At 31.6% G+C, this 13,917-nt stretch overlaps 1 protein-coding gene and 1 long non-coding RNA gene across 2 annotated transcripts; both read right to left on the bottom strand.

Annotated features, from left to right (window-relative positions):
• Positions 1–768: 768 nt before the first annotated feature.
• Positions 769–3,559, bottom strand: LOC129301347 (uncharacterized). Its single transcript, XR_008590969.1, has 3 exons — positions 3,062–3,559; positions 2,035–2,190; positions 769–869 (listed from the first exon to the last, which is right to left on the bottom strand). It is a non-coding gene; the product is annotated as an uncharacterized LOC129301347 (long non-coding RNA).
• Positions 3,560–4,287: 728 nt separating this feature from the next.
• Positions 4,288–5,289, bottom strand: LOC129301348 (homeobox-leucine zipper protein ATHB-12-like). The gene is made up of 2 exons (XM_054939917.1): positions 4,833–5,289; positions 4,288–4,728 (listed from the first exon to the last, which is right to left on the bottom strand). Exons 1-2 carry the CDS (start codon positions 5,220–5,222, stop codon positions 4,369–4,371), a joined length of 750 nt encoding a protein of 249 aa, XP_054795892.1. The 5' UTR covers positions 5,223–5,289; the 3' UTR covers positions 4,288–4,368.
• Positions 5,290–13,917: the final 8,628 nt, after the last annotated feature.

Below are 13,917 nucleotides of genomic sequence, written 5' to 3'. Positions count from 1 at the left end.
TGGGCTGGCCTGACTCTTGGGTGGTCACAGGGACAGTCATCTGAGAGATCCCAATTAGGAAGCCCATCAATGTCAACAGGGAGAAGAAGCTTTTGCCACATACATCCTGTGGAATTACCCCATGTGGTTCAATGATCATGACAATATCATCGTTTTCTATGCAACATTCCAATTACCGTCACAGAGCTACCTTCCTGTACATACCTTGCCCATATTTATGAAATGTCAATTCATAAGATCTACCAATGAAGCCAGGATCCCAATTGGCCTTTCCAAACATGCAATCATTGAGAAAGTGTCACAAAATAGCAAGACAGTACATGAGGCCCACATTTTTTTCCCACACTTGTACTCTTTCCTCTCTATTTCTCTCCAATATATTATACAGCCACTCCAAAATTACAATAAATCTGGATTTGCATAGAGCCATGGACCTGTATCCAAAATGTGTTAGAAGCAATTAGCAAACATGGCATTAACTGTTCAAATTACAAATGCTCACTTCAAATGTTTATCATCTAGTGTCTTTATCCTGTTTCAGCGTTTGAGAATTGAGACCATCATATGTTCCTATGAGCTGATGTACATGCTTAGGATTTAGGAGGTGATGGTAAAACACATGCTATAATATAATTTCAATCTTCCATGAGTATTACCCTTCTTCTAGACGCAGAAATCGAGCTTCAGCGGAGAGGTTACGGTCCTTAACCATTTTCTCAAGTGAGGAGATAAGATTCTGCATTGTCCTGTGGTATGAATAATTTGGCTCTCTGCAATTAATGGTATAACCCTGCTGCCGGGACCCGGCTTTCCACCACCACTTGTGTCCCAGACTTCTGGTCTGTTATGTAAAAGTCTGTAGAGAACCTCTGTCAGGATTAACCAGAAGAATAATATTAAACTTCATCAGCCATGGGTTACTTCAATTATAAGTTCAAATAAGCTGCTGAATAGATCTTTCGGATAATCAGATCAACTCAGGCACAAAAGTCAATACAGAATGCTGTGCTATTTGTCTCATCCATGAAGTGGCCATTTTCATCGCAATGCCTAGCAGACTTTATGTCCACCATGGTAGGATGATGTGGTCATCATTCTCTTTGTTATGTGCAGAAACATAAGATCAGGAAAAGGAGTGCTTTCTTGACATTCATGACTAATATAGGAGGCAGGAATCAAGGGAGAGGCTTCATAAAAGAAATTTCATACATTTAATCTAACATAACTAAGAAGTGCTTTGCTGGGAGGCAAAAGTCTAAGATATCCCAAATTAGAACAGGAATTTCTTTTTTTTTTTTTTTCAATCAAACATATTATATGAAATATTTGTAATGGTCATGATAGAAGGAAAAACTTTCATAAGCAGAATTGAATATCAGTAATGAGAGGGAAAAAACCAACTGACTTGACTTCAAACTAGATGAAATATGGAGGGGGAGAAAGAGAGAATGGCACAGACGGATCTCATTCGTCCTTTTTCTTAATGCCAACTATCACTAAAATAAAAGCTTTACAATATACAGATATTAAGGCAAGGTATCATCACCGTCAAAACAGGTAATCATTTATTTTAGAATCGTTTTGCGTGACTAAATATGAATGAAGAGAACGTGGCTGACGTTGAAACTTTTGCTAGAAATAGAATCATCTTCATCTTTGCCACTCCCAGCAACCCAAGCTTTACTGTTTTATGTTTTTTTCAACCTCACTTTGAGACCTATATCAGCACCACCTTATTTCCCACATTGTGGCGCCTAGATCAGTGCACAAATTAAACAAAAAATTCGCCTCGTCTTCTATGATTACAATGCCAAAGACATGACAAGGTAGTTTTGAAAAAATGAAATTAATGAAATGTCCACATCTCAGCCAGAAAATTCTGTCAACTCATATTAATTGATGAACAAGAGGTCAGAACTAAACTAAACATACTTATAAAAATAAGCATTGTCATTTTCATGAAAAACAGAGCTGGAAATCCTGAGAATAAGAAATTTGTTAAAAAAAAAAAATTAGTCCTAGTAACTCACATACCTCACAATAAGCTAAATTCCAACGAAAGCATGATTTGTTTATATTCACTGGTCTCATGCTAAATCCTCTGCATTCATACAAAAGGGTGGATGCATAGACGCATCTGGTTGCCTTTTCATATGAAGATTCCAGTGAGACACTGCCACAAGTTGCAAGCTGAAATCGTCATCAGTACCAAATGTGATGGGACCTTTAATTAAGTAGAACAAAATATTAACCTAATTCTGATAGCGACTTTGCAACTGATAAATTGCAACTTTCCATGCATAATGAGGAAAGTCATGAAGTAAGATCATTTTAGGAAATAAGTTGCTAATGTGACCACATGGAAAATCCTTAATTTACTAAGACTAAGAAAGAGGCAGAAAGGAGCAGACTACTCTTTCTTTATCTGAATCAAACAACAAGCACAACAATACATTGGCATAGTTGTCTCAAGGACTTCTATGATTCTCACTGCAAGCATAGAGCCACGGAATTGACAACGTTGACAAGGAATGCGACCATTCTAAACAAGTATATACACTGTCCCTCAAATTCAGCTAATTGCTGTAGATGTGCTTTACCCGAGAGAAAATAAAGTAGAAAGTGGACTAATTAACTGTAGGAAGGAGAATGAAGTATTGATGAAAAGTACATTTACAGGATCCATGAACTTAAACGTGAAATGAAGGTTCCTGGGTGCAGCTAAGAGATGCTATTAGCTTCCAAAGTTTTTCTTTTAAAACAGGAATCGTTAAACCAAAACTTCATTTGAACATTGATTATCTCTCAATTCTAGCAGAACATAACACATCCAAAAACAACTATTCTAACTGCTAAATGGAGTCAAACATGTTGATAATACAAGAGATTGAAAGAGGAGTTATTCTCTTCGATGCCGACAAGTATAAAGCAGCAGAGTTTTACCCTCATATGTCTTGAAAGGATATTCGTCACTTTTGAACTCCCTTAATTCCCCATTACATGCTATGACAACCCAGAACTTGCAATCAACAATAGGAGTTAAGGTTCACAGAAATAGTACCCCGGTTATCTTTACGAGCTGACCCTCTTTAGCACGGCGAATGTCAGAGTCAGGAAAAGAGCGGAAGAAGAGAAAAATTGCACCTTTTTTCCTCCAGTTGTGGGTGTTCCAACCTATGAAAGCGAAAAAGAGAGAAAAGAGCAAAACGAAGGAGACGAAGAAAGCTGCATTTCGAACCACAATGAGAAAGAAGACAGAAACGGCAAGACCCAACAAGAAAGGGGTATTAAAATGTAAAGAGCGAGGGTTGGAATGGGTTTGAAGCTGCAAAAATGTTTTCTATCGTCTCTCAAAGCCGCATTGGACAAATTGTTCATCACGACTTACGAATGTCCCTGCAATTTCATACGCTTTACCGAGCTAGCGAGTAGAGGGAAAGACGAGACTTCGGGCAGGAGACTGTCAGGCTGAGAAGGCTAAGCTGGTAAGAAATGTCAAATGATGGCTTAAACGATTGGTCGTTTATCTGGCAATTATCATGAAAACGACACCACCTGGTTTTGGAATGCCGGTAGCTTCTTTGCTTTTAACGAATATCCGAGTTGTTTTAGATTGAAGCCTTATTGGGCCTAAAAGGGGTAGATCTCGTAAAAATGTTTTGTGCACTTATGAGCATTTAAACTTGATGAGACATGGTCCATTTTATTAGAATCATCGTCTATTAATTGGTGAGTGTAGTCTTAACGCAGAGGTTACAATTAATTATAATAATGTTTTCTCATGTCGTGCAACCCAACTGGTCATTGACAGTAATAGAATGCTGTGTCGCACTCACCTTATTTCCGATGTCAAATGCCATTTGAAACCAGCCAGCATGCCAGTGTAGAAGCAAATTTCTTAACGATTAAATACAAAAAGCTTTGGTTTGGATTCAATCCTGATCATATTACTACCTCCAGGTCTCTGTTTGAACAGGTACATCCGTACATGCATGTAACTTGCATTGCTCTTTACCTGCCATTTTTAGTCTGCTAAAAAACACTCCTAACAGTGCACTTGGATTAACAAATAGCAGAGGAAAAGTGGAAGAAAAGGAAGGTTTAGTTTGCATATTTGTCCTCATTCAGATTTAAATCAAACATCCCATTTCCTCAGACCTTTTGACCCTTTCCTTAATCCATTCTTATGCCCTTCAAGTTTAATTTACTCGATGCAAACTCGGCATTGGCCATTACCTAACTCTGAAGATGTGAACAGAAAATCTTCACTTTGTTATGTATGGCCCTCGATCTTTTCCATGTAACTTCATAAGAACAGAAATACGGAACTATATATCACCATTTGCAAAACTTCCTTCACTGTTTCATTCAGGACCACAAGTCCCACCATTGATAACCAGTGTCAGACTGGGCCAAGAGGTCATCCGCAGATTCAAAATTTCTCCAAACTTCTTGTGATGTCCTGGGACAATCAGTACGCTTATCACCAAAGTTCAGAAGCGTAGGTTTATCTTCAACCCCAAAATAGCCTGTCTTTATGCTCCGATCATTATCTGAAAGAATCCCAAGTGTCTGTCCTGATCTTTCTATTGATGGACTCGGCCTCACCTCCGCTTCACACTTGATGGCCTCTTCATTACCATTATCACACTCTCTATCTATCATTTTCACATCTTTCACTTTCTTGCGACGAAAGGTTTGGTCTTCCAAATCCTTGAGCTTCTGCAACTGTTCAGGATTGCACAATCGTCATCATTAGCCTCTGCTTGGAAAAGGGTACCGCATTAAGTGACTAACATGCAATTCAAACTACGAAAGAGTTTTTGCAGTACCTCTAGTTGTAATGCATGATTCTCATTCTCAAGAGCCTCGAATTTGGAAGCCAAAACGTCGTAATTGGCTCGGAGAAGAGAGTAAGAACGTTGAAGGTGCTTGGACTTGGATCGAGCTCGTCTGTTCTGGAACCAAATGGCCACCTGGCGAGGCTGCAAGCCAAGTTCTGAAGCTAGCTGCGACTTCTTTGAGGGGTCAAGCCTGGACTCAGTCTCGAACATGGACTCCAGTAACTTTATTTGATCCTTACTGAACCTTCTCTTGCAATCGCTATTCTTCTTGTTCCCGGAGTTCGATGTTCCTGTTGATGATGAAGAAGAAGAATAAGTTGGTGTGGTGCTGAATGTTTCTGGTGCTACAGAATGCGAGAATTCGCAATGGGCTGACATCTTTCTTGGGAGTTCTAGAATTGAAGCAATAGTGGTTGAAGATGTAAAGAGGATTTGACGATTTCGTATTAAGATTTATTCGTGTCGGGCGATTTTATCTTGGCTTCGGCCTCTTCACCTATTGCCTTTTTATAGTGCCTCCCTGCATTGTTGGCCAATGTCCAGTGTTTCTGATATTTGCAATATTTTTTAATAAAAAGAAATGGGCTCAAATATACGAAGAACACATGGAGTATTATTTTTATTTTTATTTCTTTTCATTCGCGGAAGCGATCCCACCTGCAAATATTTCTGGTACTACGATGTAGGGGGCAAGAGCCCAACTAAAATTTTCATTTTGCTGTATTTTAATTGTATAGTTTATATAAATGATTTTCATTATTTAACAATTCTAGTTTTAATATTCTCGTAAAATATATCTATACGTATGCTATCGTTCTAAAAATTCTGGGCTCTTGTCACTACAGACAAAATATTTTTCCCTCTAGCCAAATGAAAGTTTTGATACTTGTAACTTTCTACTACAGAAGATAGGATTGTAAAGATACAATAGGTGTCGCTAGATTAAAAGTTTATTAACAAGTGTTCATCAACTACAAATGTTTCCCACGCCTACCTCAGCTGTCTGGGAATCATCCGTTCCGTTTTGGTTTATGCAACAGATATCCATCAAACTAATGTATTAAATTAGATTTGGTACTTCACTGTTTTAAACACATGCCCTTTTTTAAATATATATATTTTTCTACTATTTAGAGGTCTATTTTATTAAACAGTTTTGTTGAATTCTCTGCATGGCAACTAAAGTTAGCTTCATTAAAAACACACACATATATTAAAAAATAAATGTTTTCGCCAAAGTTGAGTTGATATAAACTTGCTTTTACAACATTTGATTGTTATTTATTAACCTTCCCTTTTTCACTCATCGTGTGAGAGAGAGATATCAATTTGTGTTGTTAATTGTTGTCATTTCATCTTTATCAGAAGTTCTGATTCAGTCATGGTTAAAAATTCAATTATCGAGGCCATGATAGTACTCATCTCCCAGTGAGAACAAATTATTAATTATTGAGACTAAATAAGAGAAATTGAAAAAAAAAAACTTAGAATATTATTATCCAACTATTTTTCTAAATAAATAAGTACTTTCTCTGTTTCAAATTATAAAATATTTTTAAAAAATTAATATTTAAATATAAGATATTTAATAAAAATAAATTTTATTAATGATATTTTTTTATATAACCCTTCTCATATATTATATCTCTTCAATATTCTTTTATTAATCGAGTATTAAATGAAAATGTTTTTAAAAGTTTATATTTTTATCTTAAAAAAGTAAAATTATAAAGTATATTTAATAAATTTTATTGATATATAAGACTTTATCCTAAAATAATTTATAATTTGAGACAAAAGAAATATTAAGTAGAAATGTCTTACTCCCTTCGTTTAAAAATATAAGATATTTTTAATCGAATTCCATCCTTTCAATAAAATAGTTACATACTTTAAACTAACCCTAAATTTTTATATTTATTTCTATTAAATACCCTATAATAAATATAAAGTCATTATCAATATGACACTTTTAAAAAAAATATAATAATTACATCTTAAAAGATTAAAAATACCTTATATTTTTAAAATATTTATTTTTAAAAATATTTTATATTTTTAAACAGAAGGAGTATGTATAAAAGAGATTGAGTAATTCATTTGCAGCACACAATAAATAAATAAATATAAATGTCACTTCGGGAGAATTGAGATTTCACATTTAAAATTGAAAGATTTACAGTTAAATCTCATAATTTTAAATTAATGATAATTAAATTTTTTATAAAATATTTTATAAAATAAATTATAAATATCAATTCAAACATTGATAAATAAAAATTTTTGTTACAATGTAAAAGTTATATTTGATATTTAATTACTTATCTATAATTAAAACTATTAAATTTATAATTATCTGAATTAGTATTTTAAATTAATTTTTTTAAAAAATTATCAAGATTTTAACTGTCTTTAGTTTAGTGTCATCGAATCTAACTGTAATTTTCCTTTTACAATTTTGGCTTGGAATTTTAATGTTCCCCCACTCTGAAGACGAGTTCGTATTCAAACTTTCTCAAATTCCTAAATTCGAAGGTGAGAAAATATCCAATCTCGGAGCCAAGCGAACAAGTTGGCAAGGAACACGAATCTATCACCGGTCACTGTCTCCAACCATATTCTGCCACGCGCCCATGGCCCAAGCAGAGCATCACTTTTCGGAAGCCTGCTGTTCATCTTCCATGACGTGGCGTAATCCAATGGTCGTCCTTGAAAGTCTATTGGACACGTGGCATTATCACCCCGATGTCGTATCCGGTGCGGAGGTGTGTTTTTATCCGGTACAGTATATCTGTCCCAATCTCTTCGTCTTCCCCTGTCTGTTTCTCTTTATCCTCTATATATTTGTATTTTACTCCCTCCATTCAAGGATTTCGGCTCTTTTTTTTTTAAGAAATATAATATTAAAAAATATAAATATTTTAATATTTTAAAATATATTAATATATTTTTAAAATAAATGTTCTTAATAAATCATTATGTTATAAATATTAAGATATTATGTGAATATTCAATATATTAAATTCTCCCATATCTTTTAGTTTCTCCCTTTGTTCAAAATATAAGGCATTTTTAATCTAATCTCACCCTCAATAAGTGGTTACCTACTTTTAAACTAATTCTATCTTTTCATATTTATCTCTATTAAATACCTACAGTAAATATAAAGTCACTATCAATAGGGACACCTTAAAAAGGCAATGATTACACTTCAAAAGACTAAAAATGCCTTATATTTTTTAACATTTAACTCCTCAAAAAATGTCTTACATTTTTGGACGGAGGGAGTACTATAATATCTTTCAATTTTTATTATCTTATATTTTTTTATTTTAATTGATATATGTGTACCTATAAATGGAAGACATATCAATTATATTCTATATACTAAAATAAAAAAGAGAAAATTGGCGCAGTGGCCATAAAATATATAGCCCCTAAAAAATGTGGATAGAATTATAAAAATTTAGAGCATGGCCCTTTACAAATTTAGTTAAAATGCGATATTCCTTCTCTACCTTACAAAAACTCCCCTCAACAAATATCTAAAATTTTTAGTGCTATATATCCAAAATAGAAACAATATATCGCACATAACTGGTCCATGATTTAGAATTTCGTATAATATGCACCTAATAATTTAAAACAAAATGTAATATTTTTTAGATAATAATAATGTTTGTAGGAAAACTTTTAGGATTTCACATTGGTGAAAATATAATTAAAACTCTGATTGAAGTTGGTTTTGCTTCTCATTTCTTGAGATAGAAGACTAAGTTAGGATCTTTTATCTATTATTCACTATCTTTATATTTCTTCATAACATCTTCATTGAATAGTGTTCATTTATTCATAATCTGTGATTTGTTATCAATGATCATGAAACTTTATTTAGATTATTATCAAAAAACACAAGTCTCTCATTGTTCATGATTTTTATTTTATTAATTTATATATTTGATTCTTTGTGATAAGCTAAGAGTTCAGAATTTTTTGCAAACTATATTTGATTTGTTTTGGGCAAATAATTATATGTTTTTCGTGTTATTAATTTGTAATACTACATCGTTGATATATGGCTGTAAATTAATGATAAACAAGTTTATGTATGATTTTCTGGTTATATTGATTTGCAATAATATATCAGTGATATACTATTGTATATCACTCATATACAAGCCATATTAATGAAAACTTACCAATATCATTTTATCTTGTAGATATGGAGATGTTTAATATTGTCATTTTTTATTGTGAAAAATAGGATTCAAACAATCATTATGTCGATGGTTCATACATTGAACCGCTTGTAGAAGATTTTTGCATTACACGTTCCCTAATGATAAGGCTTGTTACTTGTCTATGATCACCATGTGTGACATCAACAACACAAGTATAGTCTCTAACATACCGTCTAATGACTTAAACTTGAGCAAGAAGAAACCATTGAGGCCTGCACATACCATTTACAACCATCAACACTGCAAGCAACATCAAACCTCTGACCATTTGATTTAAGAGTTTTGTATTCAAAATTCCTCTTCACAGTTAAGAGTTGCAAAACTTTTGAATATCCAATTTACTAAAACACGCATCTCCCTCATTAATATCGTCCATTTGCAAAAACTCATCAACTCCACTACAATGCTTATTATTGGTAAATGTAGAAGAACACAAAATTAAGGAACTAGCTCCTTAATAACAAGGTTCAAATACTTATTGTATGGGTAAAGGTCCATTAAAAATAGAGATAATCAATGGAAAGTTAAAAAGATTAAAATTTCTCGATGAATTAAAATACCACATCAAAATCATTGTTATTTTTTACCTCTAAAATGCTATATGTTAAAGTTTCAATATCAAAAGGCACCATCAATTGGACCTCATGACTTGCATTCAATCATAGTTTTTTGTAGATAATTTCCATGACATTAAGGTATAAAGTTGCATCTTCCATAATGCTTCAAGGTATGAATCATTGATATAATGGTTGTTCGAATCACATTTTTCATCATAAAAAATGATAAGATTAAGCATATTCATATCTATAAGATAAAATTGGTATTTGTAAGTTTTCATTAATATGGCTTATACATCAATTTTCACGATATACTATTGTAAATCTATATAACTAAATAATCAGATATAAATTTGTTTATCATTGATATATAATCGTATATAAATAATATAGCATCATAGATTAGTAACACAAAAAACATATAATTGTTTGTCCAAAACAAATCAAACATAGTTCACAAAAATTTATAAACTCTTAGCTTATCACAAAAAATTAAATATATAAACCAATAAAATAAAAAAATTATGAACAATGAGAGACTTGTGTTTTTTGATAATAATCCAAACAAAGTTTCATGATCAATGATAACAAATCATAGATTATGAATATAGTGAATCCTAAAGTTGTCCACACATAACATAGACTGAATCTTGAAGTTATCCACAGATAAATATAGTATGGATCTAAAGATATTCACATATAATATAAGGTGGATTCTAAATATTACCACATATAATACAAAGTAAATTTTAAAATTATTTACATTTAATATATCGATTACTAAGGATCCTAAAGTTATCTATACAAATAAAACTTAAAGTAGATCTTAAAGTTTATATCCACACAGTATATTGCAAATCCTGAAGATACTACCTTATTTTTAATTCATTGTTTATCTATAGTTTGTTTAGCTATCTATATATAATTTTTAAAAAAATGGATCATGAAGTTATCCATGTAAAATATAAAATGGAGCATGAAGTTATCCATATAAAATATAAAATGAATCATGAAGTTATATATGTAAAATACAGGGTTAAGGGTAATTTTGCCCTTAAAATATACATGGAAGGTCATAAAGACCCTAAACTTAATTATAAGTCATTATATCTCTCAATCTCAAATATTTTTTCTTCCAACACCTTGCCATTTCCTCTGTCTACTTTTCTACTAATGGGGCCCACTTTTAAAATTTTTTCAATGTTTTTATAATAAATATTACTTGAAGCCCCACATAACTTTTTTTTTATATTTTTATCTCCTCTCTTCTCACTCTCATATCTATCTTCATCATCTTCATCCTCCGTCTCTTCCTTACTCTCTCTATGTCTTCCTCGCTCCTTCATTGCCTCTCTCTCTTCCATATAAATATGCAACACACGTTGTCAATAAGCCTTGTTAGAGCACCATAAAAAAAATCCTATACTTAAGATAGAAGAGGTGTGGTCATGGTGTATGGTATCATCCTCATCATTATCTTACTTCTTATTTTGTCCCTCACCATCCTCACTTTTCCTCTCTCCCCCTTCTCTCGAGGTCCTCTATAGCTCACTGTACTCAAGCTATCTTTTATGATCTCATCCTCCTCTTCTAATGCCGTTATCTTCATCTGGGTGCACCATAAGAGATGCTAGAGAAGATGCTCCGAACTCCACGCCCTACTTGTTCGAATAAAGCTAGAGCCGATATAAGTGCATTGTATAAGATGGCCAGATATAATGGCGAGGCTTTGCTACACTTTTGGGAGTCGTTCGATGTGGTTCATGCACTAAACCAAGGTAGTTCAAGAAGCATGGTGAAAGTGAAACTAACACAGCTAGTAGAACCCAAGGAAGATAAGCACGAGCCCGAGGAACATATCATGTATTTTATATAACAACATGCATGGACGTAAAGGGGGGAGAGAGAAGGGTAGAATGAATGAGATAATGAGAGTGTGCTGAGAGGAAGGAGAGAGGGTGACGGAGGGGGAGAGGGGGTGGAAGGCAATGAATGAAGCAGAGAGAGAGAGAGAGATTTTTTAGTATATAAAAATAAAAAATAGTGGGACCTACAATATAATATTTTATAACAAAAAATATTTAAAAATTTGAATATGAGATCCACATTATTGAAAAATGTACTTACTCTGTTCAAAAATATAAGACATTTTTAATTAAATTTTACCCCAATAAATAGTTACCTTCTTTTAAATTAACCCCATCTTTTCATATTTATCCCTATTAAATACCCTACAATAAATATAAAATCATTATTAATAGGGCACTTTTGAAAAAAAAGATAATGATTACATCTCAAAAGATTCAAAATACCTTACATTTTTGAACATCTAACTTCTTAAAAAATACTTTATATTTTTAAATAGAGGGAGTATATGCTAACATTAGGGGCACGGGCAAAAAAATTTTCACGGTTGAGAGGCACAAATGACCCCAAGTTGAGTTTAAAGTCCTTGGTGATTTTTTGTGTATAGTTGGAGGGTAAAAATGACATTTAACCTTAAAATAAGTGCATCGTGAAGATTATCTACACATAATAAAAAATAGATTATAAGTTATCTACAATTAAAATAATTTATTCATTTAAATTTTTGTGGATCTTAAAGATATCCACATATAATATAAAGTAGGTCCTAAAATTGCCTACATTTAAAATAATTTATTGTTTTATAATTAAAAATCATAACTACCAAAATCTCAACTTGTTTATTTGTTATAATCAAATCTCAATTTTCTATTTGAGATTACCAGCATTGCGTGTGTGATGAAACAAGGCTATTGTTTTCCTCTTTTTTTTTGGCTAGTGCAGGGATATATATATATATATATATATGTAATTAGAGGATTCTTGTTTATATATATATATATATATATAGTCCATTGTTTATATATGTGCCATAGCCCATAGGTGTGTGCATTTATTTTCTTTTATTTGGTTTGCTTCAATAAGATAATAGACATATTATTTTAATTCTATAATTAGATAGCTTGAAGTCACATCAATTTAAATTTTTATTATTTTATAAATGATTAATTTATGATCATAATAAATTATATGGCCAGAAGCCATGTTTGATTTTGTTATTATATGGCCAAAAGCCATATTTCATTTTATAATTATTTGGCTAGAAGTAATATTTAATTTTATGATTATATGGCTAGAAGCCATATTTGATTTTACAAATATATGGCCAAAAGCCACATTTGACTTATCATTAAATGTTTAAAAGTCTAGTTGATTTTGTTATTATATAGCCAGAATTCATCTTTATTTTTACTATGACTACTATGTGAAAGGATAATCTTATAGGTCTAATGATTTTATAAACTTTATGAAATTTTGAAGGACATTTTGATTATTAATTCCATTGTTTTAACTACCACAATCCAAAGAGCTAATAATTCAAAAAAAAATATCGTGTTTAAGAGATTATTTTCTTATAATCCTAAAAAATATAGCCTATAGCCATATAGACACATTGTCTATTGTTTATTGAACTCAGGGAATGCCAATTTTAGTTATTATAAAGGATCATGAGTTGATGAGGAAAATGTCAAAGAATGATTATGTTGGTTTAAAGAAATTCATTCACAAAGTGTTACAATCAAATATTCAAATATCATTGTGTTTGCAGGTTTAAGCAAGTGTTGATTTGTAAATACTCATAAGAATGAGTAAGTTATTTTTCTCTTTCTATGCATATGTATATTTCAAATTTGAAAACATGTCTGACATTAAAATTATTTTTCTTTTGGTATACGAAGATCTATTTGATAACTCTTACATATACATATTATACATATGATGCATTTTGATTAATGATAAAGTTATCTATGAAACTATCTATACATGTGTTAATAGTTGCAATTGAGATATCATATTTAGGATTCAAATAAAAAGACTCATTAGAGGTACAAAAGTCATACAAGATGTATATCAATTAAAATCATGAAAAATATGAAAGTGACTATATGTGGATAATTCTTATATATTACTTTGTTGAGTTAATTCCTGTCAAAAAAATTCCTATGAGTCATTTTAAGAGTCCTCAGAGATCAATTTTGAAAGAAATTTTGATGGAAATAATCTTCTCTCAATAAGACTCTCTAGAAAAAAGTACACTAATTTCTTTTCTTTATAGTTAACTTGTTGACTTCTAATTAGAATGATAATATATGATAATTTTTATGGCCAAGTATTGTGAAATTTAGATCTAACTAGATAAATTCCGATCAATATATAAGAAATAAAATATTTGAGATCATCTTAATTATT

Source organism: Prosopis cineraria, unplaced genomic scaffold (assembly GCF_029017545.1).
Source record: "Prosopis cineraria cultivar Desert tree isolate PC_DT_omini unplaced genomic scaffold, ASM2901754v1 PC2058, whole genome shotgun sequence".
Taxonomy (NCBI): domain Eukaryota; kingdom Viridiplantae; phylum Streptophyta; class Magnoliopsida; order Fabales; family Fabaceae; genus Prosopis; species Prosopis cineraria.
This window is presented reverse-complemented; position numbering and strand designations above follow the sequence as displayed.